We start from the raw sequence: 26,656 nt of genomic DNA on the forward strand, positions 1-26,656 counted from the left end.
GCTCAGTGCCCAGCATGGCTGGGGTCTGACCACCCTTCCCTGGGGTTGTGGTGACTGGAAGCTGGGAGTGGGGGGGGATTGCACCAGTGTCCCCAAGAGATTGGAACCACATGGGTGGCCAGTCAGGCCCTTCAATTGGAGCCTTATCAGGCCCATCACCTTTGCTTTGGCCGGGGACAGTTCTCCAGTGACTGCCTGACACCCAGGGCTTCAACCCAGAGCATTGTGAGGAATTGGGGGACTCGGGGATACATGAGCCTCACTGGGTGAGGGGCCATATCTGCTCAGGGCATTTCTGTCATCCCCAGCCAGCACACAGCCTTCCCAAATTACAGACAGGGCTGGACCCTCTGAGCTCCTTGGACACATTCTGTTCATCCCAGATGCTTAACGAGTTAGGACAGACCTGAGAACCCCCTGCTCCTGAGCTTCTCCCTGTCGCTCATGAACATGGAGAGACACAGGCTGGTTCCTGAACCAGCTTTGCCAGAGCTTCCTGCCTCCTCCTCCAGCCACCACTGTTTCCCACCCTGTGCTGGTGACCCCACTGTGGGATCGCTGGGAGGCTGGAGCTGCTGTCCTGCCACTGGCCCTGGCCCAGCTGTGCTGCAGCGGCCGTGGCAGGGATGTGAGCCTTGACCACAGTGCAGGTCTGTGCCTGGTGCCGCTCCGTGGCTCGCCGGCAGCACCAGGGACACGGTGACCGCAGCCAGGCCAGTGTGGCACATGGTGCAGCACCAGCACTGCCTGCCAGCAGCTCCTTCATGTCCTGGGCCTGGGAGTCGGGCTCCATGCACGGGGTGTGAGTCCTACGGCCAGGGCAGCCCACACTGACACTGTGGCTCCTTGTCTGTGTTCTCTTTCCGTTTCCCTTGCACTGCTGATGGGGCACTGGGGGCCCTGTGGAGGTTGAGAGCATTGTATCTGCAGGGTCCCGGGGCTCTCGCCTGCAGCCCAGCAAGGGGAAGAGGAGCCATTTCAGCCCCCAGCACATCCCAGGAGCTGCTGGGAACCGGCGGCGTCAGCAGAGCACCAGGTCCAAAGTGTTTTGCAAGCAGAAGGGCGCGGGCGATTTCTTTATTTGGTACCGCGGTGGCGGGGCGGCACACCTGGCTGGGGCACACCTGGCTGGGGCACACCTGGCTGGGGCACACCTGGCTGCGGGCACCGCCTGGCAGCGCCCGCGAGGGCGGCGGTGCTGACGCGGACATGGGAACGCGGGCAGGACCCGCCTCGCTAATGACAGCCCAGCGCTGGGTGTGGGGACAAGCCACGGCAGGGACGCGGCCCTGGCAGCCAAAACACCGCTGGTGACACGCCTGCAGCTCAGCCCAGCACCCCCAGCCTGGGGGTCTCCTGCCCCGAGGCTGCGTGCTGGGGGCCGCTGGGCAGCCCCTGTTCCCTGTGTCATGTTTGTTTCCAGCGAGGTTTATGGGCTCTTGGGCAGGGAGGCTGTGGTGGGGAGTGTAATTCCTTCTCCTGGTTCAGGAGCAAAGGAAAGGGAAATGCAACCCCAGTCTGCCCTGGAGCAGGGGGACAGTTGGGGAGCCAGGCAGTTCCCACTTCTGATCTCAGCTCTACATGGTTTGAGCCCCTGGCCCAGCCTGGCGAGAACCTGCTGTAGGGTTGGGAGGTTCAGGGCCAATATTAGCCCTGGCACTCCAACCCTGGGCTTCCCTGTGCCCCCAAAACCCACTTGATCTGCCAGCCCTTCCTGCCCCATGCCGGTTCAGCCACCGTGGCTCTGCTTCTGGCAAAGACTGAGCCTGTGGCACAAGCACAGCAAAATCTGCAGCAGGCTGAAAGGCTCCATCTTGACCTGGTTTTCCCAGGAAGCTCCATGCCAGGGGGTGAGTGCAGTGGCTGCCGGGAAGGCCACAAACACGGCAGCTGAGCAGTGCTGGTACATGGAAATGCCTCTGCCTGGGGTCCCTGACATCTCATAACCAAAAGAAGGGGCTATCACCGAGTGGTTTTACAGCTGCAGCCCCAAGGCAGTGCCTGCTGAGGTTTCCCTGTCTCCCTGCCAGGCTGGTACTTGCTGGTAACTGAGATGAGGTGACCAGGCAGCTCTGGGATAAACACACTGCTCCTGCACCTTTGGGGGGCCAGGGGAGCCCCAGGAGTGTGAACAGGCACAGGGGCCTGGGCAGCTGCACAACACAGCAACAAACACGAGCTGTGGCTCTGAAGGACCTTGAGCACCCCAGGGGCTGATGTCCCCTCGAGTGTCCTCTGCCACTGCAACCCTTCCCAGGCCATCCTGTCCCAGTGCCTGTCTGGGCTTTGGGAACGGGGGCACTGGGACCCCAGAGCATGGCCATCCCAGCCCCCTGCTCCCAGCTCCAACTCCCGACCTGGCAAGGGAGTGCCACGGCCAAGTGTTTTGTAAGAGGCAAATCCCTGCCGTGCCAGCATCGTGCCGGGACGGGCAGCTGGGCTGGGCTGGCGCTGGCAGCACGCCGGGAGGAGCTCTGGCCCATGGCCAGTGTTTGGCCCTCGGGGGGTTGGTGTAGGCAGGGATGAGTGTGCCTGGCCGCGGGGCCGGGAAGGGGCCGGGCTGCGGCTGGAGCTGCGTGGGGATGTGTTCACACCCCGCACAGGTTTTGCCTCGTAAGTGAAATATGAACTGGACTGAGGAAGGTGCTGAACAAGGTGTTTGGCCTGACCTGCCCCTCTCTCTGCTCGAGTCAGCAGAGTGGGGACAGCTCTGCCCTGTGCTCATCATTTCTGCTGCTGTTACCCCAAAAATTCCCTGCCCCTTACCGCCAGATCAGCAAGAGGTGGATTCAGCCTGGTGTGCATCCCCTGCCACACCGGGGCAGGATCAAATGCCTGAGCCAGGCCGGTTCCTCCCTTGGCTGGAGCTGGGGGGCACGGGGGCAGTGCACTGATTCTCCAGAGGGGACAAGGGCTGCTCCTCTCATGGGCTGGGACTGCTCCTCTCACGGGCCTCGGAGCCCCTGGACATGGAGAGCTGCTCAGAAAGGCTCGTCCCCTCTGCCCTTGCTGTGGCATGACAGGGGATTCTGCTGGGATCCCCGTTGTGCCAGGCAGCATCAGCAGCACGGGGTGGGTGTCAGGGCACCTGGAAGGGTCTCACTGTGCTTCCCAGCACATTCAGGTTATTCCCATTGCTGGGTGCCCACCATGGCAGGAAAGGGCCCAGATGCGCCCATGTTGTGTCCAAAGACGTTGCCAGTGCTGGTGATGGTGCTGATGAGCTGGCACATGCCAGGAGCCCAGCTCAGAAGGGCCCTGCCTGGCACACAAGATTCCAGTACAGGTTCATCCCAGGGTCTCTCCATGGCCCAAATTCTCTCCCTGGCATGGAGCAAGAAATTCCCTTCAGAATGGAGGGGAGCTGCCTGGCTCAGGCAGAGTGGAAGGGCAAGATGAAAGCAGAGGGCTGCAGGGCAGGACAGCTGCACTGCCGTGCCCAGATGGATCATAGAATCATGGAGTCCCAGAAGGGTTTTGGTTGGAAGGGACCTTGAAGCTGATCCAGTTCCACCCCCTGCCATGGGCAGGGACACCTTCCACTAGATGAGATTGCTATAAACCCCATTCAATCTGGGTTTGAGCACTTCCAGGGATGGAGAATTGAGACTGGGTGGAGCTGGGCTGGAGCCATGCAGGGCAGCAGTGGGAGATGAGTTATGTCCCTTGCTGCTCCTTGGCTGTGCTGGCCATCCCAGCTGTGCTGCAGCGAGGGAGCTGTGGGAGCTGAGCCTGGTACCTTTGCCCTTTTCTGTGGCACTGGAGCAGTTCTGTGTCCTATGGCCCAGGAGTGACAAACTACAGCAAAGCAGGACGTGTCTGGCAGGAGCAGCTTCACAGGCATGTGCAAACAGGCTGTGTGGGGCTGAGGCAGAGCTGCAGGGATGGTCCCTGCTCCCAGCACAGCCCGATGCCGAGGCTCTGAGTCAGCCCCGCGCCGGCTGTGCCTGGTGCCGACAGCTCCTGAATCCATCAGGAGACAGAATGAAAATCATATCCTGTCCCTCTCCCAGCTGCTTAAGCGGCCCTCAATGCCTGGTTTGGACCCTTCCACCGCAGAAAACCCTCCGGATCTGCTGACTGTCACTAGGCAGGGGCCAGCTCTTCCCGGGGCTCCCAGCAGTTCTGAGGGTGTCTGATGGAGAGCAGAGTTGCTGCCCTGAGCTGCTCCCACCCTTCCTGGTCTTTGTGATCCCTATTCCCATGTCAGCTTTGCTCCAGGCTGATGCCAAGGCCCCAGCTGAGGGCTGAGGCTTTTGGACCCCAGTGACCCCCACAAGGGGGATGTTTATTCAATACATTCCCTGCGATGTGAGCACGGAGTGATGTCTGCACGGGGCATCCACCTTGGCCAGGGGAATCCCCATGTGGGGGAGGAGAGAGCCCATGGGAATAACCCAGGAACTGGCCAGGGCTGCAGTGAGGGGCACAGCATCCCTTCTCTGCAGGAAGACATCTCCAAGATCCTGGAGAGCCCTCCCTGAGAGAACTCCCCAGCACCGGCCTGAAGGGACAGAGCACAGGGGCCGGCAGGAGCGGCTGTGTAGGCTGAGCCAGGTCCCTGCCCACTCACCTGCCGCAGGTCTGTTCCTGCTCACCTGCAGCAGCAGCACGGGCAGGCTCAGCCTGTGCTTGGAGCTCTCCTGGCACCTCGCGGAGAGCAGCGGTGTCACAGGAGGGAGGGTGGGGGCCCTGCCAGGGGAAGCGGGAGCTGAGCAGTGGCAGGGAGGGTGAATAAATAGCCTTAAACGCAGTGATTGTAACGCACCCGGGGCCACGTCGGTCACTGGAGGTCACTGGGTTGACAGGAATCAGGATGTGCCCACGGCCTGCCCTTGCTGTCCCGCAGTGCGTGGAGCCCTCTGAATGTGTCACACCATGTCCAGTGCCTGCATCCCGAGCATCCACAGCTGGGACCACAGCGAGCATCCCGCAGGTCCCGACTGCAGGTGGGCAGCGGCCAGTTCATGCAACACCCCGGGGTCTGCAAATCTGGGATGTGAATGCCAGGAATAGTTGTGTAAAGGAAATGTAGGACTTGATCAGGGAATCCCTGCACTGCCTCTGGCCCCGTGACAGCCGTGCTCACCCTGCTGCTCTTTCCAGGAGCAGGTTAATCACCAGGGCTGACGCCTGTCAGTGCTGCCCGCACTGATTAATGGGATCAAATATCCATCAAACATCCAGCTCATCCTGAATCCCCATCCCTGCGGTCACACAGAGGCTGCAGGAAGGATGTTGGAGGAGAAAAGCTGGTTTCTAGGAATGTCTCAGCCCGGAGGGCATTGCTGAGCTGTAAGGCCGAATGCCAGGATGATTCCTTCCATTCTGCTGCACTTCCCAGGTGGACTAGGGGTGGCACCAAGATGCCCCCACCTCAGAGCACGGGTGAAATGGCCTTGCAGGACCCAACAAGGAGAGAGACCTGCAGTAAGCACAGGCAGTCACCCACCAAGAGCCCCCAGGAGCCCCAGGGCCGCTGCTGCAGGACCCCCACACAGTCTTGAGCTGCATCACACCGGCTCCCCGGGTCTGTTGTCTGCACACACACACGGGAGCGTTTCCCCGTGAGATCCCCGGGACTGGCAGGGGCACCTCTGCCGGGTAGAGCCTGTCCCCAGCACCAGCCCGTTTCCTTGTCGCAGGGCCACTAGTGCCACTCGCCAAGGAGCGCAGTGGTCCCCAGGAGCAGCCCCAGATGCCTTCCAGTGAGCAGTGACAGCACAGGTGACACAGGCGGCTCTGGGCTCCCTCTGCTCCTCCTGCTGCCCCTGAACAGTCTCTGTCAGCTCCCCTGGCAGGGCCAGGGCCCCACGCACCGGCTGTGGTGCACGGAGCCCCCGCATTGCCCAGGCGACAGACTGGATCATCTGCCAGGCGCTGGGAACGAGGAGACGGCAGCAGCTCGGAGCTGCAGGAGACCAGCATTGCCACCTCGTGGGGAGCCGGGAGCGGCACCTCCTCGGGCAGGACAGGTCGGGACCAGCACCCAAAGACGGGCAGAGGGGAGGAGGGTGCAGGGACTCAGTTGCCAAAGTCACCCATGACTGCAGGTGCCAGCTCTGAATCCTGCCCACAGCAAAAATCGGATGTTAACACTTCTGTGACAGCTCTCACCAGTGATGGGTTTAACTCTGGTGTCTGACACACACTTGCTTCTTCTGGTGTTGGACCAAAGGCTCTGGGGGCCCAGTGGTGAGGACACTATCAGGATGTGTCATGTGGACTCTGCAGATCAGAAGTGACACTGATAAATCGACTCTCTGGGGGATCTTGGCTCAGCAGCAGGGCCAGTCTGCCCAGAGCTCACATCAGACTGAAGTTACCGATGGCTCTGCTCGAGTGTTTGGTGTTGAATATGAATAGCAGCCCTTTGGCTGCAGTGAGAACTTGGAAATGCCTCCAGCAGAAAGATGGGAGTGCAAAGCTCTAATTGCTCCTCCTGTCTGGCTACTCCACCATGCGGCTGCTAGAGATGGCTCCTTCTCTGGGAAAGGAGGAAAATCTGATCAGAAAACGAGGAGAGAGAAGAACCACCTGCTTGTTCATGGTGGCCATGGAGCAAATTGATATTCTAATGAAAATTTCAGCCAGTTCTCCAGCTGATCCGTCACACACAGAAGAGACAGATGCTTCAGAAACACCACAAATACAGCAACGCAAACAATTCCCTCTGCCTGGTGCAAGAGAAATCATTTGCCTTTATCTTAAATAAAACCCCCAAGAATGATGCAACATCCGACCCATGCGGCGTCTGCCAGAGCCGCAGATGGCAGCACACCCAGCTGCCAATAACCTGTCAAACCCACGTCGTGCCTCAGAGATGGCTCCGAAGCAGGGCAGGAACACCTACACAGGGAGCTGGGGCTGCAGGGGATCCAAACGGAGCTGAGGAGCTCCAGATCCAGGATCCTCAGCCCAGCAGGCCCAGGCCTCCCCGGGACGATGTTCCCACTCCATGTGCAGCTCTGACCCGCTCCCAGAGGGGAGCTCACGCTCTGTTTAGATCTACGTGGCTTTTGACCCCATTAATTGTCAGAGATTTACTGTTCTTCGTGTCTGGAGTCTCAGGGTATTTTTAGCACCTGTACCATGTCTCAGAGCGGGATGTGATGTTCCCGTGCCAGCAGCCCCCGTGCTGGCTGAGCCACAGCAGGGAGACACCTGCCAGTTTGGGGGGTTTATCCACGGCAGCACCGGGAATGCCGTACAATGTCCGTGTTTAGCAGCTCAGTCCTAACACTGCGAGCCAGGCTCCAGGCCCTAAAATTAGGACTCAAGAACAGGATTAAACCTAAGATCACCAATTCCCACTGACCCTGGTCTGGGCCCCTTTGGGCTCGCTGCCCTCCACCTTTGTCTCTCATTACGAAAGGACAGAGATTGCCCCTTCCCAAGCACCATGACTGGGGTTACTGAGATGTGCTGACCCAGCCAGGCCTTTGGGACACCCCAGGAGCCAGGGTGGGACGTGCCAGCGCTCAGGACAGACAGCAAAAGGAACTGAGCTCACTCTGCACAGGCTGAGGTTTGCCAAGGCCTGCCAGATTGAGCTGAGGTGCAGTAGGTGCCAGGGGATCCATTTCAGTCGTTTAAAGAGAAAAATCTTCCTTTCATATCAGATTCTGGTGACACCTTCAGCATTTCCCTTCGGCAGCACAGCCCCAGGCCCACTCCAGAACTGTGTGTCCTCCGAGCATCTCCCTGCCAGCAGCCTGGGAACAGAACCCTCCTCTCTGTCAGCACTTAGCTCCCTGCAGGTGCGGTGGCACCGTGGGGACAGCCAGTGACAAACCCTGGTAACAAACCCACATCCACAGGTGAGCTCTGAGCGTTCCCAGGCTGCAGCTGCACCAGGAGAGGACCCAAGATCTCTCCATGCCCGGAGCACTGCAGTCACAGGGTGGTGACCAGGCTGTGCCAGGCTCAGCAAGGCCAGCCCGGGCAGGCTGGGCACAGCGGTGTCACCCCGGGCTGGGGCACGGGATCGCTGCGAGTTCCTGACACCGGGACACGAATCACCGGACAGGCAGGACCCGGGGCCTCCCCACATGTGCAGGTGGCCGGGAAAACACCTGCAGTGCCCACAGGAGCCCCACACAGCTCCGGGCAGGCCTGGGCAGCGCTGGGCTGTGGAGCCGGATGGATGTGACAGACACAGGGTTGGGAATGGACAAACTGCTCTGGGCTGGCCTTGGCTCCTGCAGCCATCCAGAGTGATGGGCACCATGGCTGGACAATGCGTAGCCAGTGAGGGCCAGGGAACGGGATCAGTCTTTTGAGGGTCCCAAGGGGATTTCGGAAGAGTGAAGGAGGGGTTGGGACGCTTTGGGACTCCCGGAGAAGTTCGGGGTTCCCAAAGAGGTTTCACGGGGACATAATAAGGGTGTTTTGGGAGGGTTGGAGGGTCCCAAGAAAATTTGCGAGGGCTGGAGGGGATTTGGGGCCCCCGTGAAGGTTTCGGGGCGTACCGTGCTCTTTGGAGGGGAATCCCAAGGGGACCTGGAGGTGTTTGAGTGGTCCCGGGGAGCATTCTGTGCTTCATGGGGATGTTTTGTGGGTCTCGGGGAGGAGGTTAGGTGTCCCAGGGGGATTTTTGAGGTCCCGGGAGTATTTTGGGGCCCCGGGGGGTCTCGGGAGTGGCGGAGGCGACCCCGAGTGGGGCCGGGGGTCCCGGGGGTCCCGGCCCCGGCCCACACACCGCACTGCGCACGCGCCGCCCCGCGCGCTGCCGGGCCCCCCTGCCCCGCATGCGCCCCGCTCCCCCCGCGCCAGCAGGGGCGCGGCCGCGTTCGCCCGATGCGTCCTGACGCCCCCGCTTGACAGCCAATCATCGCTCTCGTTCGCCGTGCGTGATGGCGTCACGTAGGGGCGGTATATAAGCGGTCGGCGGCAGTCCCGCCCCCCTGACAGCGCCTCGAGCCGCCGCCGCGAGAGCATCCTCCGCCCAGAGCCGCTCCCGCCGCCAGAGCCGCCCCCGTCGCCGCCGCCGCCGCCTCCGCCGAGGGAAGGGAAGCGTATCGTATGTCCGCTATCCAGAACCTCCAGCCCTTCGGTGAGGCCCTTTGTGCGGTGGGGCCGGGGGAGCGCGCGGGCCCCGCCCCGGCCCCGCCCCGTGGCGCAGTTGCTATTCCGGGCCCGGTTGCGTCAGCCGCGGGGGGGCGGGGCGGGGCCAAGGCCTGACGGGCGGGCGCGTCGGCCAATGGGGTGGGGGCAGGGGCGGGACCTACCGATAACGGGCAGGCGCGCGGGGGCGGGGCCGAGGTGTGACGGGCGGGCGCGACGGCCAATGGGGCGTGTCCTGCGCGTGATGGGCGGGCGCGGGGGCCAATGGCGCGGGGGCGGGGCGGGGCCTGACGGCGCTCCCCGCAGACCCCTTTGCGGATGCAAGTAAGGGTGATGACCTGCTCCCGGCCGGCACTGAGGACTACATCCATATAAGGATCCAGCAGCGCAACGGCAGGAAGACCCTCACCACAGTCCAGGGCATCGCGGATGACTACGATAAAAAGAAACTGGTGAAGGCCTTCAAGAAGGTAGGGCTTGTCGGCTCGGGGGGCAACGGCCACGCCCGGCAGGGATGTTTGTGTGGTGCTAAGGGAATTTTTGTGTCTTTGCTGCAGAAATTTGCCTGCAATGGTACTGTAATTGAGCACCCCGAGTATGGAGAAGTGATTCAGTTGCAGGGTGACCAGCGCAAGAACATCTGCCAGTTCCTCGTGGAGGTAGGACACCTTCAGCCTGCTGAGATAAACAGGAGTTTGTTAAATGCACACAGATCCCTGGGTGTGGGCAGTGTTTGGATGCGCAGAGGCATCACCCCATGCTGTGAACGCGTTTTCTGTCTTGCAGATTGGACTGGCTAAAGACGACCAGCTGAAAGTCCACGGGTTTTAAGTGCCTGTGGGCCACTGGAGCTTTATGCAAGAAGATATCCTTACCATGAAATTCCCACCTGTCCCTTGTCATAAGTTTAAAACCAGCCGGTTTGTGTAATGTAACGATCTTGGGTCCACTGTTGAGTCTGGACTGTTGTAATTGGTGATGTAATAAACTGACACGAGCCCATGCTATCTCGTCTGGCTGTCCCTCATTTCCCAGAGGTAGCGCGGGCAGCGGCACCATCCAGCCTGAAGCCAAAAGTTCCAGCTGTTCCCAGCTAAGCCCAGGGACTCTGCCTGTCCTGATGGCTCCTCAGTCCAGCTGCACTTCCATCCTGACAGAGGGGAATCGTGTCCTGCCTGGTGCGAGGCCCCTGGCTCCGGGACACATCCCTCTGGGCTGTGCTGGCTCCCAGAGGCAGTGGGATGTGGGGAGGCCTGGCTCAGAAGGAGTGACAGAAGAGTGACCTGGAGGTTGGATGGCTGCAGTTCAGGTGCTGGTACCTGCGAGCCCTGAGGTACCAGGCACTGGAGGAACTGTCCCATGGGTTAAACTTGTGACAAGGGCTCAATGTTGGACTAACATGAGCATCCCTGGAGCTGGCACTGCCTCACACCCTGTGCAGTAACATGGCTTTGGTTCCAATTCTAATGTTTTACTGTAATGTATTTAAAGTTATTTAAATAAAACTGGTTTTCAAAAGCCTGTGCGTGGTGGGTTCCATTGTTCCTGGGGCCAAAGCTCAGGGGCCTGCTGGGATTCCCAGCCCTGGGGGTTGCCCCCAGCTCTGGCCCACTGCAGGAAGGGGAAGTTCCCTTGGTGCTGTCTCTGCTACTCCTGCTGGGAGCTGAGGGAAAGCCGAGGAGTGGGTGGGTGCTGAGTCATTCCCTGCCCTGGCTCTAACCCTCGAACCGGCTCCTGTGCTCGTTGTGTTCCTGTAAGTCCCCTGGGCAGGGTCAGCATTCGTGCTTCCCAAAAATGCTCCGGGGAGGAGGGGGAGGCACTGCCACCCCAGTCAGGCTCTGCCACAGGTCAGGGGCTGAGTGCTCTCGTTATTTCCTGAGCTCAAGATCAACAGGCAAGAATGAAATCTCAGTAAAATGCACTGGTTGAGGGCAGCAATGGTTCTGGGGGCCAGCAGGTGCCTCTGGCACAAGAGTGGTGTGGAAATGCACTGAAATGCCTGAGTGCACGGGGAGTCCCTGGGTTTCCCTCCCATTGCCCCCAGCCCACCTGTCCTGCAGCAGGGAGGGCTGGGGTGTCCTGAGAGGCTGCTCCCACCCTGGTCTCCTGCTCATGCTCCTGGCAGCCCCCCAGAGCAGGTCCTGGCTCTTCATCCACTGCCACAATGACCCCCATCGCCCGCGAGCTGTGCAGGAGCCCTGAGTTCACTGCCACTTTCCCGGGAGACTTTGCTCTTGGAAACCAAATTACTGCAATTATGCAAAGCAGCTTCAAGTGCACCGAGGAGGCAGGTGACCTCCAGCCCTGCCTGTGCCTCAGAGTGACCTCCAGCCCTGCCTGTGCCTCAGAGTGACCTCCAGCCCTGCCTGTGCCTCGGGGAGCAGGTGCTGGCAGACAGGTGAGCAGCCTTGCACATGGAGAGCAGGTGCTGACAGCACCAAGGCCAGCATTCACATCAGGGTGTACATTTGTGCACACAACCTGACACAGCCCAATCTCTGCTGCTGCTGCACCAGGAATTCCCGTGCCCTTTTTGTGTCAGGACAGCTACCACAGCTAGGGAGGGGTGAGGAGTGCTTGGTCCATCCTCCAGCTCTGCCTGTCCACCCGCAGAAGGGTCCAGCCCACAGCCCCAGTAAGAAATCTGCGTCAAGGTGATGCCAAGCTGTGGCCTTGGAGGGAGTGGCCACCATGTCCCCATCACCCTGATGGCTCATTTGGTCCAGATTGAACCATTAAAAGGCAGAAATTGGAAAACAATTTGTTTGTTCCTTGTGTGAGTGCTCGGTGGAGCGAGCGATCGATGGCCGCGGGGTGCTGGGTGCCGCTGCCTTCCGGCCATCCAAAGCCCATTTGTTTCGGGGTGTTTGAGGAGCACCGACACGGCTCGTTGGGGACACGTGGGGACACGGGACAGTGACGTGCCCCAGCCCAGGATGTCGTTCACGGGGTTTATTGAAAGAGGGAGACAAATGGGCTCTACAAATACACTGATGAGGGGTCAATACAGGCAGCAGGAAACATCAATATCCAATGAGGGGGTGGATGGCGACAGACAAGGATCTCCAGGGGCTCTGACACGAGCGGGGCCCACTCCTTCCGCAACACCCCAAAGCTTTTTGGGGTGCAGGGAGAGATCCAGAGCTGCAGAATGGGCAGCTCCAGGGCCTGTGTCCTGGTGAGGGGCCTCACACACACTCACAGACACAGCCCCCAGGTCTGCACAGAGCCCCTGGGAGCCCTGGCACAACACGTGTGCACACACCCACGTGTCAGGGAGCGCGTACACCCGTGTGTGTGTGTGTGCAGACAGACACACAGACACACGTACACATGTAGGAACACACCTACTCCTGTATATATATACATGTGCACATACAGATATATGCATATGTATTGCTATTTATAAATACAGATAGGTCTGGATGTATAAATATGTATAAATGTGTACACATTTAGGTATATGTGTACATATATCTACAAATATATACATAATCCCAGAATCATTTAGGTAATGGGAAAATCCAAAAATCATGGGGGTGTATATAAATATATACATGTATATGTGTGTGTATATGTGTATATGCACATATATATAGACATGTACATATAAACATATGTAAATATATATTTATGTAATCATATTTATATATACATATAGCTGTGTTTCTATACATATATACATATATAGAGAGAGAGAGATATGTCATGGTGTTCCATGGTATCCATCACTGCACACACCCTCCATCACTCAGTGATGTACAATTACCTCATCCATATGTATCCATGTGTACATATGGATACCTGGATGTATTTACATAGGTGCATAAGCTATGTTTAGAAATTTATATTAGAATTATTATAATTAGAATTGATATTAGAAATGTACACATTATATATATATATATTTTATACTGTATAAAATTTTATATATGACACTGTATTATTTATATAAGTATTTATATATAAGCACACACCACTGCAGTGTGTGATACTGTGTAGCTGTTATTATTTAATAATGCATGATGTGCATGTTCAGCTGCACACAGAGCTCTCCTGTTCTGTACAAAAGTGCAGCCAAGGCACCATGCCCTGGCAGCTGCACCTGGATTTGTGTTCACGTGTGTCCATGTACAGCCAGCCATGAACTGTGCTTGTGTAGCTAGGAATGTGTATGGACACGTGTGCCTGTACATGTGTGTATGGATACGGCTGTCAGGCTGTGTCTGTGTGTATGTGTGTGTGTATGTGTGTGTGTATGACTGTGTGTCTGTGTGTCTGGCTGTGGCTGTGTGTATGTGTGTGTGTATGTGTGTGTATGTGTGTGTGTGTATGTGTGTGTGTGTGTATGTGTGTGTGTATGTGTGTGTGTATGACTGTGTGTCTGTGTGTCTGGCTGTGGCTGTGTGGCTGTGTGGCTGTGTGTCTGTGTGTCTGTGTGCCTGTGTCTGTGTGCCTGTGTCTGTGTGCCTGTGTGCCTGTGTCTGTGTGTCTGTGTCTGTGTGTCTGTGTCTGTGTGCCTGTGGCTGTGTGGCTGTCTGGCTGTGTCTGTGTGTCCGGCTGTGTGGCTGTGTGGCTGTGTGTCCGGCTGTGTGGCTGTGTGTGTCTGTGAGCCTGTGTCTGTGTGTCTGTGTGTCTGTGTGTCTGTGTGTCTGTGCCTGTGTGTCTGTGTGTCTGTGTGTCTGTGTGTCTGTGTGTCTGTGTGCTTGTGTCTGTGTGTCTGTGTGTCTGTGTGTCTGTGCCTGTGTGTCTGTGTGTCTGTGTGACTGTGTGTCTGTGTCTGTGTGCCTGTGGCTGTGTGGCTGTCTGGCTGTGTCTGTGTGTCCGGCTGTGTGGCTGTGTGTGGCTGTGTGGCTGTGTGTGGCTGTGTGTGGCTGTGTGTGCCTGTGTGTGCCTGTGTGTGCCTGTGTGTGCCTGTGTGCCTGTGTGTCTGTGGCTGTGTGGCTGTCTGGCTGTGTCTGTGTGTCCGGCTGTGTGGCTGTGTGTCCGTGTGTGTCTGTGTGTGTCTGTGTGTGGCTGTGTGTCTGTGTGTGGCTGTGTGGCTGTGTGTGTCTGTGTGTGGCTGTGTGTGTCTGTGTGTGGCTGTGTGTGGCTGTGTGGCTGTGTGTGTCTGTGTGGCTGTGTGTGTCTGTGTGTGTCTGTGTGTGGCTGTGTGTCTGTGTGTGGCTGTGTGTGTCTGTGTGTGGCTGTGTGTGGCTGTGTGTCTGTGTGTGGCTGTGTGTCTGTGTGGCTGTGTGGCTGTGTGGCTGTGTGGCTGTGTGGCTGTGTGTGTCTGTGTGGCTGTGTGTGTCTGTGTGTGGCTGTGTGTGGCTGTGTGTGTCTGTGTGGCTGTGTGTGTCTGTGTGGCTGTGTGTGTCTGTGTGTCTGTGTGTCTGTGTGGCTGTGAGCACACACAGGTGCCCGAGGGCCCCCCCGGGGATGGGTGGCTGTGTTGGAGCCGCCCTGGGGTGTGGCAGCCCCAGCAGTGCCTTTAAAAGCGAGGCTGAGCTGGGGCGATCTTGGAGGAAGACGCGCACTGAGACCCACCAGGACACCCACCCTGACACCCTGCTGAGCCTCAGAACCCACAGGTGAGTCTCACAGGGCTCTGCCACTGTCCACAGGTGACTTGGGGACCAGCTGGGAGAGAGGGATGGAGAAAACCTGAGGAGCAGATAGGAGGGACAAAGCAACTCAATGACCCACCAAGAGGAGCCGAGGGGATCTGGGCCGGGCCATGCCCTGGGGATGGGAACCCAGCTCCAGCTGTTTGAGCTCAGGGAGGAGCTGGATGATGCTCTTGGCCGTGTGCTTTAGTTTTCAGCATCCTTGCAAGGAGCAAGGAGAGGGACTTGAGCCTTATGAATCCCTCTGCCTTGACTGTGGTTCATGGGGATGTGGGTTCCAGCCAGGAGACAAGGAGGGAGAAAACCTGGGGAGAAGGTGGAAAGGGGATGTGGGGACCCAAAGGGAGGGACAGGAGAGTGTGAACTGGCCATGGCCAGGGCTGAGTGCCCAGGCCACCCTCACCACAGCATAGCATGTCCCAGTTTGGGGGCTGCAGCTCCCCCACGTCCCCACCCCTGCTCGGTCTCTCCACAGCCATGAAGGTGACGCTGTGCCTCGGTCTCATCCTCGCCCTCGCAGCGACCGCCTGCCTGTGCCGGCCAGCAGCAGAGGCACCGGGTGCCTTGGGGGACCCCCACCAGCCCCCCCCCAGCCTGGTCCGGCGGGACTGGCCCAAGGACCTGTCCCAGGAGCAGCAGCACCTCTTGTCCCAGTTCCTGCCCCACGTCCTCGCAGGTACTGGGAGTTCAGGGTGGGCAGCCCTCAGGGGGCACAGCCTGGCCCTCGTGCCAGCTCTGACTGCTGCCTTTGCCCTGGCAGAGCTGAACAAGCACAAGGCCTTTGTGCACGGGGATGAGGGGATGGAGGCTTTGCACGACCACTACTACCCCGACTGGATGGACTTCGGCCGCCGCAGCGCTGAGGACGAGGCTGGTGCTGTGTAGCTGCTGGGATGGGCTGGCCGTGCAGAGCCCTGACACATTCAGTGTGTCCTTTCCCACAATAAAACTCTGGCACTACGGCCTCTGCACTCTCACTGTGCTGGGGAGAGCCGGGGAGGGAGGGCAGTGGGGAGTTGCCCCCAGAGAGATGCACAGGGCAGCAAACAGAACGTGGCAGCAGACACAGCACAACCAAACTGCTCTGTGAATTCACATTTATTTGCCAGGGGATGGGGCACAGCTTGGAGAGAGGGACACAGCTGGGAGGAGCAACAGATGCACCCCCAGAAACATCCCAAGCTGTGGGTGCTGCTACTATTGCTATTCAGTGGGCAGGAAAGAGTTAAACCACCATTCCCTTTAAAAGCCAGTCCAGTCCAGGTGCTGGCCAGGGGCCCAGCCCAGGGTGCAGGGGTCTCCCCCCGGCCCCAGTGGGTGGCCCCAGGACACACCCGAGCCCAGACTGAGCATCACCCTTCTCTGCAGCATCTGGACAGCCCCAAACGGGCCACGCTGCCCCTCGCTCCACAGACAGGCTCAGCAGAAGCAGGAACAGTTTTTATTGCCAGAAACTGGCTCCTGTGAAGGGTCCACACTCCTCCAGCAGGGGCAGGGTCAGCCAGCACCCCCTGTACCCCCCACAGGTGGGGAGCTGTGCCAGGTTCTGTCCTTACAGCTGGGGCAAAGCTCCCCAGGCTGGTGCCAGGAGCGCTGATGGACCTGGGGCAGCGCCAGGAGCTGAGGCTGAAGCTTGTCCTGTCTGTTTCCCCATGGATGGGTGAGGAAGAGGATGTGTCTCACTCTGAGCCTGGGGGCTCTGCAGCAGCATCACTTCTGGGTGCCCCAGGCCCCTCTGGGCCCTGGCCGGGCACAGGACATCTCCCCTCTGGCCACCACCTTGTCCAGCCCAAGGCGCTGCAACTTCTCCACCAGGTTCCAGCTGAAGATGCTGCTCCTGGGTCGGGGTCCGTCCTGGCCCCTGGGCACACGGGGGGGCTGTGACTCAGAATGCTGAGGGTCCTGGCAGTGGAGTGAGGGGGCCCACCGTGATCCAGTCCCTGGTGCCAAGCGGGAATCTCGCCCCAGCAAGAGCCTGAAGAGTCCCATGGGGGTGCTCGGGGGTCCAGGACCAAGCGCCAGTGTGGGGGGAGTCTGTTCTGGTGAGGGGCTGCTGAGGCTCAGCCCCTCAAAGGGCCCACAAGAAGGCACGACGGCATGATACAGACTGGAGGGGAAGAGAGCAGAGGTGGGGATCAGCTGGTGTCCTCCTTCACCTACAGAGCCCTGGGCTATAGGAGACCCCCGTGCTGCAAACTGCTCAAGCACCCGAGAGTGATGGGGCTGCTCCTCAGCAGCCAGGAGAGACTGGGACACAGCCACAGCTCCACAAGCAATTTCCAGACACCAGGGTTTTGTCTAACAGTTAACTCCAGCTTGCACCAACCCCCAACGAGCCTTGGGGGGGCTCATTAGGGCTAATCACCGGTGCTCATTAACGAAGGGACAGCCCGGCTGGGAAAAGTTCCTGGCCGCTGCCCAAGAGGGGAGGAAGGAAAGCTGTGCCGGTTGCCCAGGGTGCCAGGAGCACCCGCTGCTCCTTGGCCGGGGTGCTGCTGCTCCCCCGGGAGAGCCCACCCGAGGAAGGCTCTCCATCCATCAGGGTGCTGCAGCGCAGAGGAGGTCCCAGTCCCCCGGGCACACAGACACCCCAGCAGCCAGATTTGGGGATATTTCTAGTGCTGGCATCTCTCAGAGCATCGGGGGCTGCAGGTGGCCCCCGGCCTGCCACTTCCTCGAGCTGCAGGGAGGCGGGCAGGGGGCAGGAGGAGAGAGCTGGGGGCACAGCGGGGCTGGGGGATGGTGCAGGCAGCGCAGCTGGCGGGGGCCATGCGCCTTACCTGGGTGTCACCGTGGTGATCGCAGTGGTGGGGTGGAGGATGTGGCAGGTGGTGATGGTGAAGGTAGACTGGGTCTGGGGGAGGTTGTTAACAGAGAGGAACACTGGAAGGGACAGGAGACAAGGGGTCAATGGGGAGGGGGACAGGGCAGAGGTGGAGGCCAGGCGGGACAGCCAAAGCTGGGCTGGAAGCTCCATGCACGGGACACGGCTCCAGCAGCAACTGTGTCTGGTGCCTGCTCAGAGGGCACAGCCAGCACAGGTCTGTCCCAGACCGGTCCCTTCCAGGCAGCCGGGGGGCAGCAGGGGCTCGCCAGGGTGATGGAGAGGGCTCATCCCGCCGGGGCAGCTGCCCGAGAACGGCCCTTGAGCAGCTGCAGGCGGAGCATCCCCGTGGGGACAGGTGGGATGTCCCCATGGGACAGGAGAGGAGAGGCTGCTGCAGGAAGGGAGAGCAAGGAGGGAGGCGAGAGGCAGCCTAGACAGGAGAACAGGGACATCCCGGGGGCTGCGGCCCCTCCGTCCCCTCTGCCCGTGCTCACCCCTGGGGCGCTCCTTGGCTTTGGCGGGTGTTGAGGTAGGGAGCAGCTGGAAGGAGCTGGTGTCCACATCATCCTCCTCCAGGTCATTGAGGCTGTACACCTCCTCCAGGTCTGTGTCCAGCTGCCTGAAGTCTTTGGTGAGCACCCCGGGACGGGGTACCAGGATCCCACCCAGGTTGGGCTGTGCCAGCTGCTGCCAGTGGTGGAGTGTCACAGAGCCTGGGGGGGACACAGCCGGTGGGAGCTCAGGTGGGGGTGTTGGACCCTCAGAACACCTGCAGCTCTGCACCCCCTCTGCCCCTCACCTTCCAGCGGCTTCACGATCTGCAGTTTGTCGGGTAAGTAGGTGAGGGAGCCGAGGGAGAAGCTGGAGCCGGCGGTGAGGTCCGAGCCCCCGGAATAGTTGGTCCCAGTAGAGACGACGCTGCCTTCGGGGGTGAGGAAGCCACTGGAGCTCGCCCCATCTCTCAGCCGCCAGAGTTTGCGTTCCCGTTCGGCCTCGAAGAAGGAGCGCTCCTCGGAGACGTGGCTCTGCTGCCGCAGCGACAGCCTCTGCACGGCCGCCTCCAGGTCCTGCCGGCCCGGGGCTGCCCGGGACTCCTCGCCGGCCCCCTCGGCCCTGCGGGCACAGCGCCAGGGTGCCCAGGGCTGCAGCCCTACACTGCTGTGCTGGGCCCCAGCCGGAGCCTGCCCTCCCTGCCCCGCTGTGAGCAGCGGCTCACCTGCACCCCAGCTCCTGTGCAGGAGCAGCAGCCCCATCCTCCCCACCCCAGCACTCACTGGGCATCCTCCGAGCCGGCACAGCTGGTGTGGGGGGTGCTGGGCCCCCCAGAATGGGCAGCAGACAACTGCTTGGAGCCTGGAACATGGTGGGGAGACTCAGAGCAAGACTTGGCTTTGGCTGCCTGGTTCACGGCCTTCACCGTCTCAAAGACGCGCTGGTAGCTCCTGCGGGCAGGAGGCAGCTCAGGGTGAGCCGGAGCCCCAGCCCACGGCACAGCGTGAGCCGGCCACCACAGCACTCACTTGTAGTCTGAGGAGGAGCTGTCTGTCCTCTTCCTCATCATCCCCTTGATCTCAGCCGCCAGCGAGTCCTGGGGACGGGGGTACAGAGTGTCAGAAGAGGGGAAAATCAGGGACGCCCCCCCGCAGCCAGCCCCGCACTCACCACGGGCAGGAGGCTGGCTGAGCTGTAGCGGCTCACGGTGCTGTTGGGCAGGCTGCGGCTCCGCAGGCTCTTCACCTCCTCCTGAGCCTCCTGCAGCATCCCGCCGCACTCCGCGTACTTCTCCTGCAGATCCCGCAGCTGCGAGGACACGGGCACAGCTTGAGCCCGGCCCGGGGGCAGCGGGGAAGGATCCCCCCCATCAGGCCGGGCACCCACGGCTTCCCCCGGGCTCACCTCCATCCGGAGCTGCTGCTGCACCTCCTTGGCCGCGGTCAGGTGCTGCTGGAGCTCCTCCACCTCGGAGCCGTACTGCGGGCAGAGCGGCCAGGTCAGGGGCTGGGCCCGCACCCCCCTCCCCCCGGCAGGACAGGGGACCCTCACCGTGCGACATTTCTGCTGCAGATCCGCGACCTGCGCCAGGAGCTGGCTGATCTCCTCCTGCTGCCGTGCCGCGTCCTCCGCCCTGCGCGCCAGCTCCTCCGACAGATGAACGACCTGCTGGCTCGCTTCGGCTGCGGGAGGGCCGGGGTCCGTCACCGCCGGGCACGGTCCCAACCCAGCCCGCCCAGCCGGGCAGTGCCCGCAGACCCCCCAGCCCTACGTACAAAACTGCTCCACGCAGTCGATCATCAGCTGCTGCTCCTGGTCCTCGTACTGACAGGTCTCAGTGGCGATGTTGGTGGCCTGGGGGAGAGCGTTGGAGGGGCTGAGCACGACAGGCAGGACCTCCCGTCTCCCTGAGGGGGCAGCTCGGGTCCCCTCGCAGAGAGCGGGCTGTAGGTGGGCGCTGAAGGGCATCCACCACTGGCTCTGCTCACCTCCATCCGGAGCTTCTGGTTCTCCTCCTCCAAGCACTTGAGTTTCTGCTGCAAGGTGTCGTACTGGAAGTACTGCTGCAAGGACAGCGAGGACTCGTGCCTGCGCAGCCTGGGGACAGCAGGGATGACCTGAGCACCCGGCAGCGTGGGCAGGATGGGGCTGCCCTCAGAGCCCTGCCCACCCCCGGGAATCTTTAGCAACCAAGCTCTGTGGGGTTGGACCCACAGCCACCAAGGGAGGGAAGGGAGTGTGGCAGTGCTACCCCAGGGATGGTGATGGCTCCTGCCCAACCCACAGGAGCAGTTCTGCCCCAGGTGAGTGGCAGGACAGGACTCCCACTCACGGTGTGGAGGTGGTGGTGGTGGGCTCGCTCTCCTCCGTTGTGGTGGTGTAGAAGTGGAGAAGGTCATCCCGCATGGAGACCTCGTGGCGCAGCTGCGCGATCTGGAGACACAAAGTGCTTCAGGACACGGCTGAGGGGACCACAGCTGCCCCCAGGGGAGCATGCAAGGGGACAAGGCCCAGACCTGTGCCCAGGAGCCGTTACCTCCTCTTTGGCCAATTCCAGCTGCTCCTCCAGGAGCTCATTGTGCTCAGTCAGGCTCCGGTTCTGCTTCAACAGGGACTGCCCAATGCGTGCTGCTAACTCCAGGTCCCTCTCTTTCTGCAAGGGGCAGGTCTGCCTCAGCTGGGACATCCCTTCCCCGGTCCTCACCTACCCCTGTGTCCCCAGGGTCCCACCAGCCCTCACACAGGCGGGATCTCCAACATACCTCATCCAGCAGGTTGGTGACAGCGTCAATATCGTGGTAGGTCTTCGTGATCCTGACCACCCGCTCAGCACACAGGACTGGGGGAGAGGGGCAGAAGGTGAACCCCCACACTGTGGCAGCACTGACCCAGGGGCTCAGCACTGTCCCCCCAAGGCTGCCCCAGGCTGGTCTCCAGAAAGGAATTTTTGTCTGCTCGGTGGCACCTCATGCAGTGCCAGGCAGATACAGGCAGAGATCCCCACAGCTGTGACAGCATCACGGGAAACAGGGGACTCACACCTTGCCCCCAACCCTGCCTGCACCTTGGGGTGGCAAGAAAAATGCTGGGGCCTCTCACTGACCCCATGGCCTCAGCACAGGAGCGGTGCCAGCCCCACTGCAGGGCTCCCAGAAAAGGGGGACGGGAAAGGGCAGCAGCGGAGACAGGATCAGAGGTGACATCTCCAGCAGAAAGCAGGCTGGAGCTCCAGCATAAATAGCTGTGGGTGGCACCGCGCCGAGCCGGGCTCACAGGCGGTGTCCTCTCCAGTCTGTCCCCAGCCCCCTCCCCCAGATCCCCCCTGCCCTAGTTTCTCTCTGGGGGAGGGGATGCTGCAGCTCGCACCCACCCGGTGCCCCTCCAGCTGCACAAAACACCCCCAGAGCACCAGAGGCAGCTGCGGAGAGGACGCTGCGGGGACGGGCAGCTGCCCAGCACACCAACACCTCCGCGTCAGGCCGGGCCCCGGCTACAGCTCTGCCTCTGCTCGCTGCTCCCTGGCTCTGTGGCCGGGAGAGGAGGTGCAAGCACGGAGACGTCAGTCCCCCCGGTTCGGATCGTGCCAGCTGCGGCCGCGGGCGCTGCCAGGCAGCTCCGGGCACGCTCCCAGACGGCGGCGCTGGAGCCGCGCGGTCGGAGGGAGCCGGGAGCCGGGCGCAAAGCCCCGAGCCCTGCCCGCACCCCAGACCCTGCTTACAGCCCTGCCTGTGCCCCGCACCCTGCCCACAGTACGCAGCGCTCCCCATGCCCCTTCTGATGCTCTGCTGCCCCGAGGGTGCGTGCCTCAGTTTCCCCTGGCAGAGCAGCTCTGGCTGCGCTCGGGGCCCCCACCCGCGTCCCCAGCCGCGCAGACGAAGTGGGTTAACGGAGAAGCTCAGCCTCACAAATCCCATTAGGCCTCCCCAGCTGGGGTTGTGTAATGGTGAGTGTGTTGCCATGGCAATGCCCCCACTCGCCACCCCGGTCCCGTCCAGTCCTCACTGCCCCGGCTGCTGCCCCCAGGCCCGGAGGGCACGTACCCCAAACACGTCCGTGGGAAGAAGGGCCAACCCCAGCCCCAGCCTCACCCCCCCTCTCCGCACCCGCTCCCCGCGGGGGTCCCCAACTGCACCTCGTCAGGCCCCCGAGCCATTAATTGGAAATAATTAGAGCATGAGCATCGTTTCGGTTGGAGCGAGCGGCTGGCCCTGGGAGACGGGGGCTGCAGCGCTGACAAACATGTAAACATCCATCCTCGGGCCTGATCCGGGGGATGCGGGGGGGAGAACACCATTCCCACGGGAAAGAGGACACCCTTCCCCACGGGCACACGCAGACCTGGCAGGGCCCCTCTCCCCGCCACTCCCGGCCTGGGGACAGGTCTCCTTAGGGTCGGGGTGACCCTGGGGGTCCCCAAGGGACCGGGCGGCGGCAAGCCCGGGCCAGAGGGTGGCGAGGGAGATCGGGATTGAGGGAACGCACGGGTGGGGAGCAGACGGCACCTCCCGAGGGAAGACCCCGGCCTGACCGCTCCGGACCAGCCCCGGGGACATCCCGAGCCCAGCCGCTCCAGACCAAGCCCAGGGGAGCCCAGCCGTGCTGCAGCCGCATCCCCATCCCCGGGGCGGGACCACCCGGGCCGCCCTCACCTTCCTCCAGCTCCCGGGCGATGGGGTCCGCGCCGCCGCCGCGCTCCGCGTTCCCATTCAACTCATCGTAGGCGGTGGGGCTGCTCCAGATCTCCATCGTGCCGAGCCCACCGCAGCCGCCCGGCCCGCTGTGCCCACCCAGCCGTGCCCAGCCCCGCCACGCTGAGCGGAGCCGCTGCGGCCGCTCCCGCCCCTATTTATAGGATCGCCCGTCCCCCCGCACCTGCCCGGCGCATCCCCCGGCGGCGGGGCCAGGGCTGGGGCCGGGACGGGGGCGGGGCCGGACGGGAGCAGAACGGGGGCGATGCGGGGGTCGGGGGGTGCCGGAGGCTGCCCGGGACTGCCCATTCCCCCCGTTTTCCCGGGCCGTCCGGGGGACGTGATCTCCCCATCAGGCACCCTAGAACCGGGTTCCTTTTTGGGAAACCCACCAGGACAATTCTGCTCAGCCCTGGGGGCTGGTGCAGGTGTCCCACCTCTTGTCCAAACTCATAGCCCAGCGAGTCAGGGCACACAGGCCCCCCACGAGGGGCTGAGGGGACACTGGGGTCCCTGAGCAGCAACTCGGCAGTGTTGACACCATGGGTGTCACAGACAGAGGCTTCTGCCCCTTGGAAAGGGCAGGGAGAGATTTTGGGCCCTTCAGTCAAAGCCACGACTGTGCAGGGCCTCGGTCCCCATGAGGATCAGGGTACATTCTTCTGGCCAGCCCTGCCCTGCCACCCCAGGGCTGGACCCCCCATCATCACCCACATCACAAACCCTGCCCCTCCAGTGCCCATTGCAGCGCTGGGACCTGCCAGGTCCTTGATGAGGAAAGGGGCTTTTCCACTCCCACCTCCCCATTCACCACCCTTGGCTCCAAGCGTGAGCCTGGCCCCCTTCGTGCCCCACCCAGGACGTCCCACACTCCCTGGCTGACACCCTCTCATCCCCACAATCCCACAGTGGTGCAGAAGCAGCACAGAAGCAAGAAAACTGAATAAATCATGGTGTGCTGAATTATGGAGGAGCTGGCAGGCACGTAGCACAGGCCACGTGGGTGTGATGCTGGTAATGCCAACGTGCTCTGTCCTCGTCACCTGCCCCAGTGCCCTTCCTTGTTAGCACCCAAACAATCAGGGAATGGATGCAGCTGAAGGTGCCCCGCACCATTGCACATTTTTGCCTGCTTGACTCCTACCCATTGGGATCCTGGCCCCAACTGCATCCTGCCATAACCACCAGTCCCCTCTGGAGTGAGGACTGGAGCAGGTGCCCTCAGTCCCAGCCTCTCCCCCTTCCTGGCACTGGCGTTTCCCTTGGTAAGGTCTGGGACACAGCCAGCATCACCCACTGGTCCCTCCAGGGACCCCAAGGACTCAAGCACGCGTCTCAGCATGGACAGGCAGGAGCTGCTTCTTCCTAATCCCCTGCCCCAGGATTTGCTCCTCTGGGCAGGTTCCCTGTGCCTGTGCAAGCAGATTACAGGGGGCTATTTCTGACGGCAGCTTAAAGGTTTGAGTAAAGGAATGACGCCATGGGCCCCCTCCTCACCAGCACATGCCAATGGCACTGGAGGCCTGGGCATCTGTGACCTGCAGGAGTCTGGGACTGAGAACCACCGGCCCCATGGAGCAGGGCTGGGCTGCTGGGGTGGTGGTGCTGCATGCTCCCTGCCCCATGGCACAGAGACAGGGTTTGGGGCTCAATCCCTTGTACTGTCACTGCAGGGGCAGAAGCAGAGGGGGGAGCAGCCAGAAGGGGAAGGCTGCAAGCACAGGCAGGGCATGGTGAGGATTTACCCCCAGCCCAGCCTGGCGTGAGCAGGTGGGTGGAGGCCTCAGCCCCATCTGTCTCCCACTGCCCCATATCCATCCCCCAGCCCCTTGCTCTAATCCTGTCCCCGCCACACGCAGGCCAGAGGCAGAAACAAAGCAGAGATAATCCGTCTGCGCCCCCCGCTGAACCCCGACCTCACGCTGGGAATGGGCCACGTCACGGTGCCATGGGCATTGCCCCTGCCTGGCCATGGGGGCTGCAGGGATCTTCCCCTGGGGTTCCCACAGCTCTGGGGGCTTCACTGGCAGCAGGGGCCCTGAGCCCCGCCCCAGGCTGTCCTGTCTGGGGGAGCAGCAGCCCTGGGATTCACAGGCACACCTTCTGCCAACCCCACCAGTGTCCCACCCCTGTGAGCCACAGCACAGCCAGGGCAGCAGGGACGTGCAGGGGGTCCCGGGAAATGATGGGGGCTCTCTCCCAGCATCCGGCTTGGCTCAGCAGAGCTGCTCCCAGAATTAGCCCGGGATGTTCCGGGGGAGGAAATCCAGCCCGTCAATCCCATTATCAGCGATTAGCTCCCAGCCTGTCCTCGCCATCACGACCCCGCACAGACACTGGGCCTGTGCCCACCACCCTCACCAACCCCGCCGGCCCCGGGCTCTCACGGAAATACTGCAGGGTCTCCTCTATCTGCTGGGGGGTGAGGGGGGCTACGGGCTGCGAGGGGCCGCTGGGGGCTCGCAGCCAGTCGCCGTGGTCGTAGCCGAACACGGTGTCAGCCCGCAGCGTGTAGCGGGGCAGCTGCTCGCCCAGCAGGCTGATGATCTCCACCTCGGGGACATCCTCGCTGCACAGCTCTGGGGACAGAGGGACACGGTGTCAGCCCAGGGTGGGGGGCATATGGGGGCAGTGGGCTGCACAGGGGGCTCCTGCACCCCTCAGCCCACTCTGTCCCCATGGGCTTTGGGGCTGGTGCCACCAGCTGGGTCTGTCCCCAGAGCCACTAGTGTAGGGATTAGGGGGTCCCCCGCAGGGTGGCACTCAGGGACCCCTCCCCAGCTCTGTCCTGCTGCCCCCTCATGGCCCCGCTGTCCGCGGACAGGGTCCTGCTGCCATCTCCTGGCCACGCTGTGCCCGGCCGAGCGGCGCTGGGGACAGCGGGCGTGGGATGCAGCGCGGGGTGAAGGATGCCGGGACAATGGTTCATCTCCGGCCGTAGAATGGGAACAGGATGAAGGAACAGCCCATAGTAGACCCAGCTCCTCACCCCCCTCACTCCAGTTCCCCCAGGGCACCCACTGGCACCCTCAGCTCTACCCACCGGTGATGGTCGCGGCATCGCGGCGTGTGCCCGTGTCTGACCGGGGGGACATGGGGCTGCTGTGGGGACAGGCAGTGACAGGTGAGTCCGGGCTGGGCTGGAGGTGGCAGGCGGGTGGGCTCTGGCTGGGGAGGGTCTCTCGTGGGACCGGGGTGTCCAGTTTGGCTGGCCTTACGTGGGGGCCTGGCTGCCATGGGGAGAGGCACCGTCTGCCCTGGCTCCCTGAGCGGCGCTGGCGGGCAGCAGAGTCCTTTCTCTGGCCCCTGCCTGGGGGGAAGGAGCTGTTCAGGTGATGCTCTAGGGACCCGGGACACATCCTGAACCCCCATATCCCCCACAATCCTGCCGTAGGACAAACACCTTCCTAGAGGCGACATCTGCCAGCCCTGGGGCCGGACAGCATAGCCAGGGCTCAGGCATCCCTACTCCCTGCCGATGGCACAGGAGGGCTGTGGAGCAGACTCCAGCTCAGCTCCACCCCTGAATATGGGGCAAGTTTGGCAGAGGAAAGGGGTCAGCGTACCTGCTCTGTGGTGGCTGCTACGTGACACGGGGGGCTCAGCACCAAAACAGCGCCAGGGCTGGACAGGACCGGACAGGACCGGACAGGACCGGACAGGACCCTGCCCCGCCACGGGGTCCCTGCCTGTGGAGCAAACAGGGAAGGAGCTGTGGAGCTGCCCGGCAGTGGGCAGACATGGCAGCAGTGCCACGGAGAGCCCTGGGGAGCTCCACCTCAAAGAGCAAAGTCCATCTGTGAACCTCCACCCTGTTGGCACCAGGATGCAGAGCAGGGACTTGCCGTGCAGTGCAGGGCAGGGCTGGGCTGCATCTGTGGCTGCCCCATCCCTACCATAAACACATCATGAGACGGGCCATAAATCCAGCATATCCCTGCTCTCGGCCACCTCCAATGGCTCTGGCTGGGGCTGCA

The 26,656-nt window shown here is 61.7% G+C and overlaps 3 protein-coding genes across 3 annotated transcripts; 2 read left to right on the forward strand and 1 right to left on the reverse strand.

Annotated features, from left to right (window-relative positions):
* Positions 1 to 8,910: 8,910 nt before the first annotated feature.
* EIF1 (eukaryotic translation initiation factor 1) lies at positions 8,911 to 10,073 on the forward strand. The gene is made up of 4 exons (XM_005531446.3): positions 8,911 to 9,055; positions 9,373 to 9,536; positions 9,624 to 9,725; positions 9,853 to 10,073. The coding sequence occupies exons 1-4, from the start codon at positions 9,025 to 9,027 to the stop codon at positions 9,895 to 9,897; spliced, it is 342 nt and encodes a 113-aa protein (XP_005531503.1). The 5' UTR covers positions 8,911 to 9,024; the 3' UTR covers positions 9,898 to 10,073.
* A 4,479-nt stretch (positions 10,074 to 14,552) lies between these two features.
* LOC102114322 (gastrin/cholecystokinin-like peptide) lies at positions 14,553 to 15,634 on the forward strand. The gene is made up of 3 exons (XM_005531533.2): positions 14,553 to 14,636; positions 15,148 to 15,348; positions 15,433 to 15,634. Exons 2-3 carry the CDS (start codon positions 15,150 to 15,152, stop codon positions 15,555 to 15,557), a joined length of 324 nt encoding a protein of 107 aa, XP_005531590.2. The 5' UTR covers positions 14,553 to 14,636; positions 15,148 to 15,149; the 3' UTR covers positions 15,558 to 15,634.
* A 118-nt stretch (positions 15,635 to 15,752) lies between these two features.
* On the reverse strand, positions 15,753 to 26,413 carry HAP1 (huntingtin associated protein 1). The gene is made up of 18 exons (XM_088068150.1): positions 26,246 to 26,413; positions 25,898 to 25,989; positions 25,723 to 25,781; positions 25,067 to 25,258; positions 20,754 to 20,830; positions 20,528 to 20,644; positions 20,324 to 20,424; positions 19,980 to 20,088; positions 19,767 to 19,845; positions 19,543 to 19,673; positions 19,396 to 19,470; positions 19,162 to 19,299; positions 19,020 to 19,087; positions 18,774 to 18,941; positions 18,299 to 18,612; positions 17,994 to 18,212; positions 17,453 to 17,555; positions 15,753 to 16,779 (listed from the first exon to the last, which is right to left on the reverse strand). Exons 3-18 carry the CDS (start codon positions 25,772 to 25,774, stop codon positions 16,383 to 16,385), a joined length of 2,340 nt encoding a protein of 779 aa, XP_087924276.1. The 5' UTR covers positions 25,775 to 25,781; positions 25,898 to 25,989; positions 26,246 to 26,413; the 3' UTR covers positions 15,753 to 16,382.
* Positions 26,414 to 26,656: the final 243 nt, after the last annotated feature.

Source organism: Pseudopodoces humilis, chromosome 29 (genome assembly GCF_049639895.1).
Source record: "Pseudopodoces humilis isolate 2021_Gansu_Grassland_sample_001 chromosome 29, ASM4963989v1, whole genome shotgun sequence".
Classification (NCBI taxonomy): Eukaryota; Metazoa; Chordata; class Aves; order Passeriformes; family Paridae; genus Pseudopodoces; species Pseudopodoces humilis.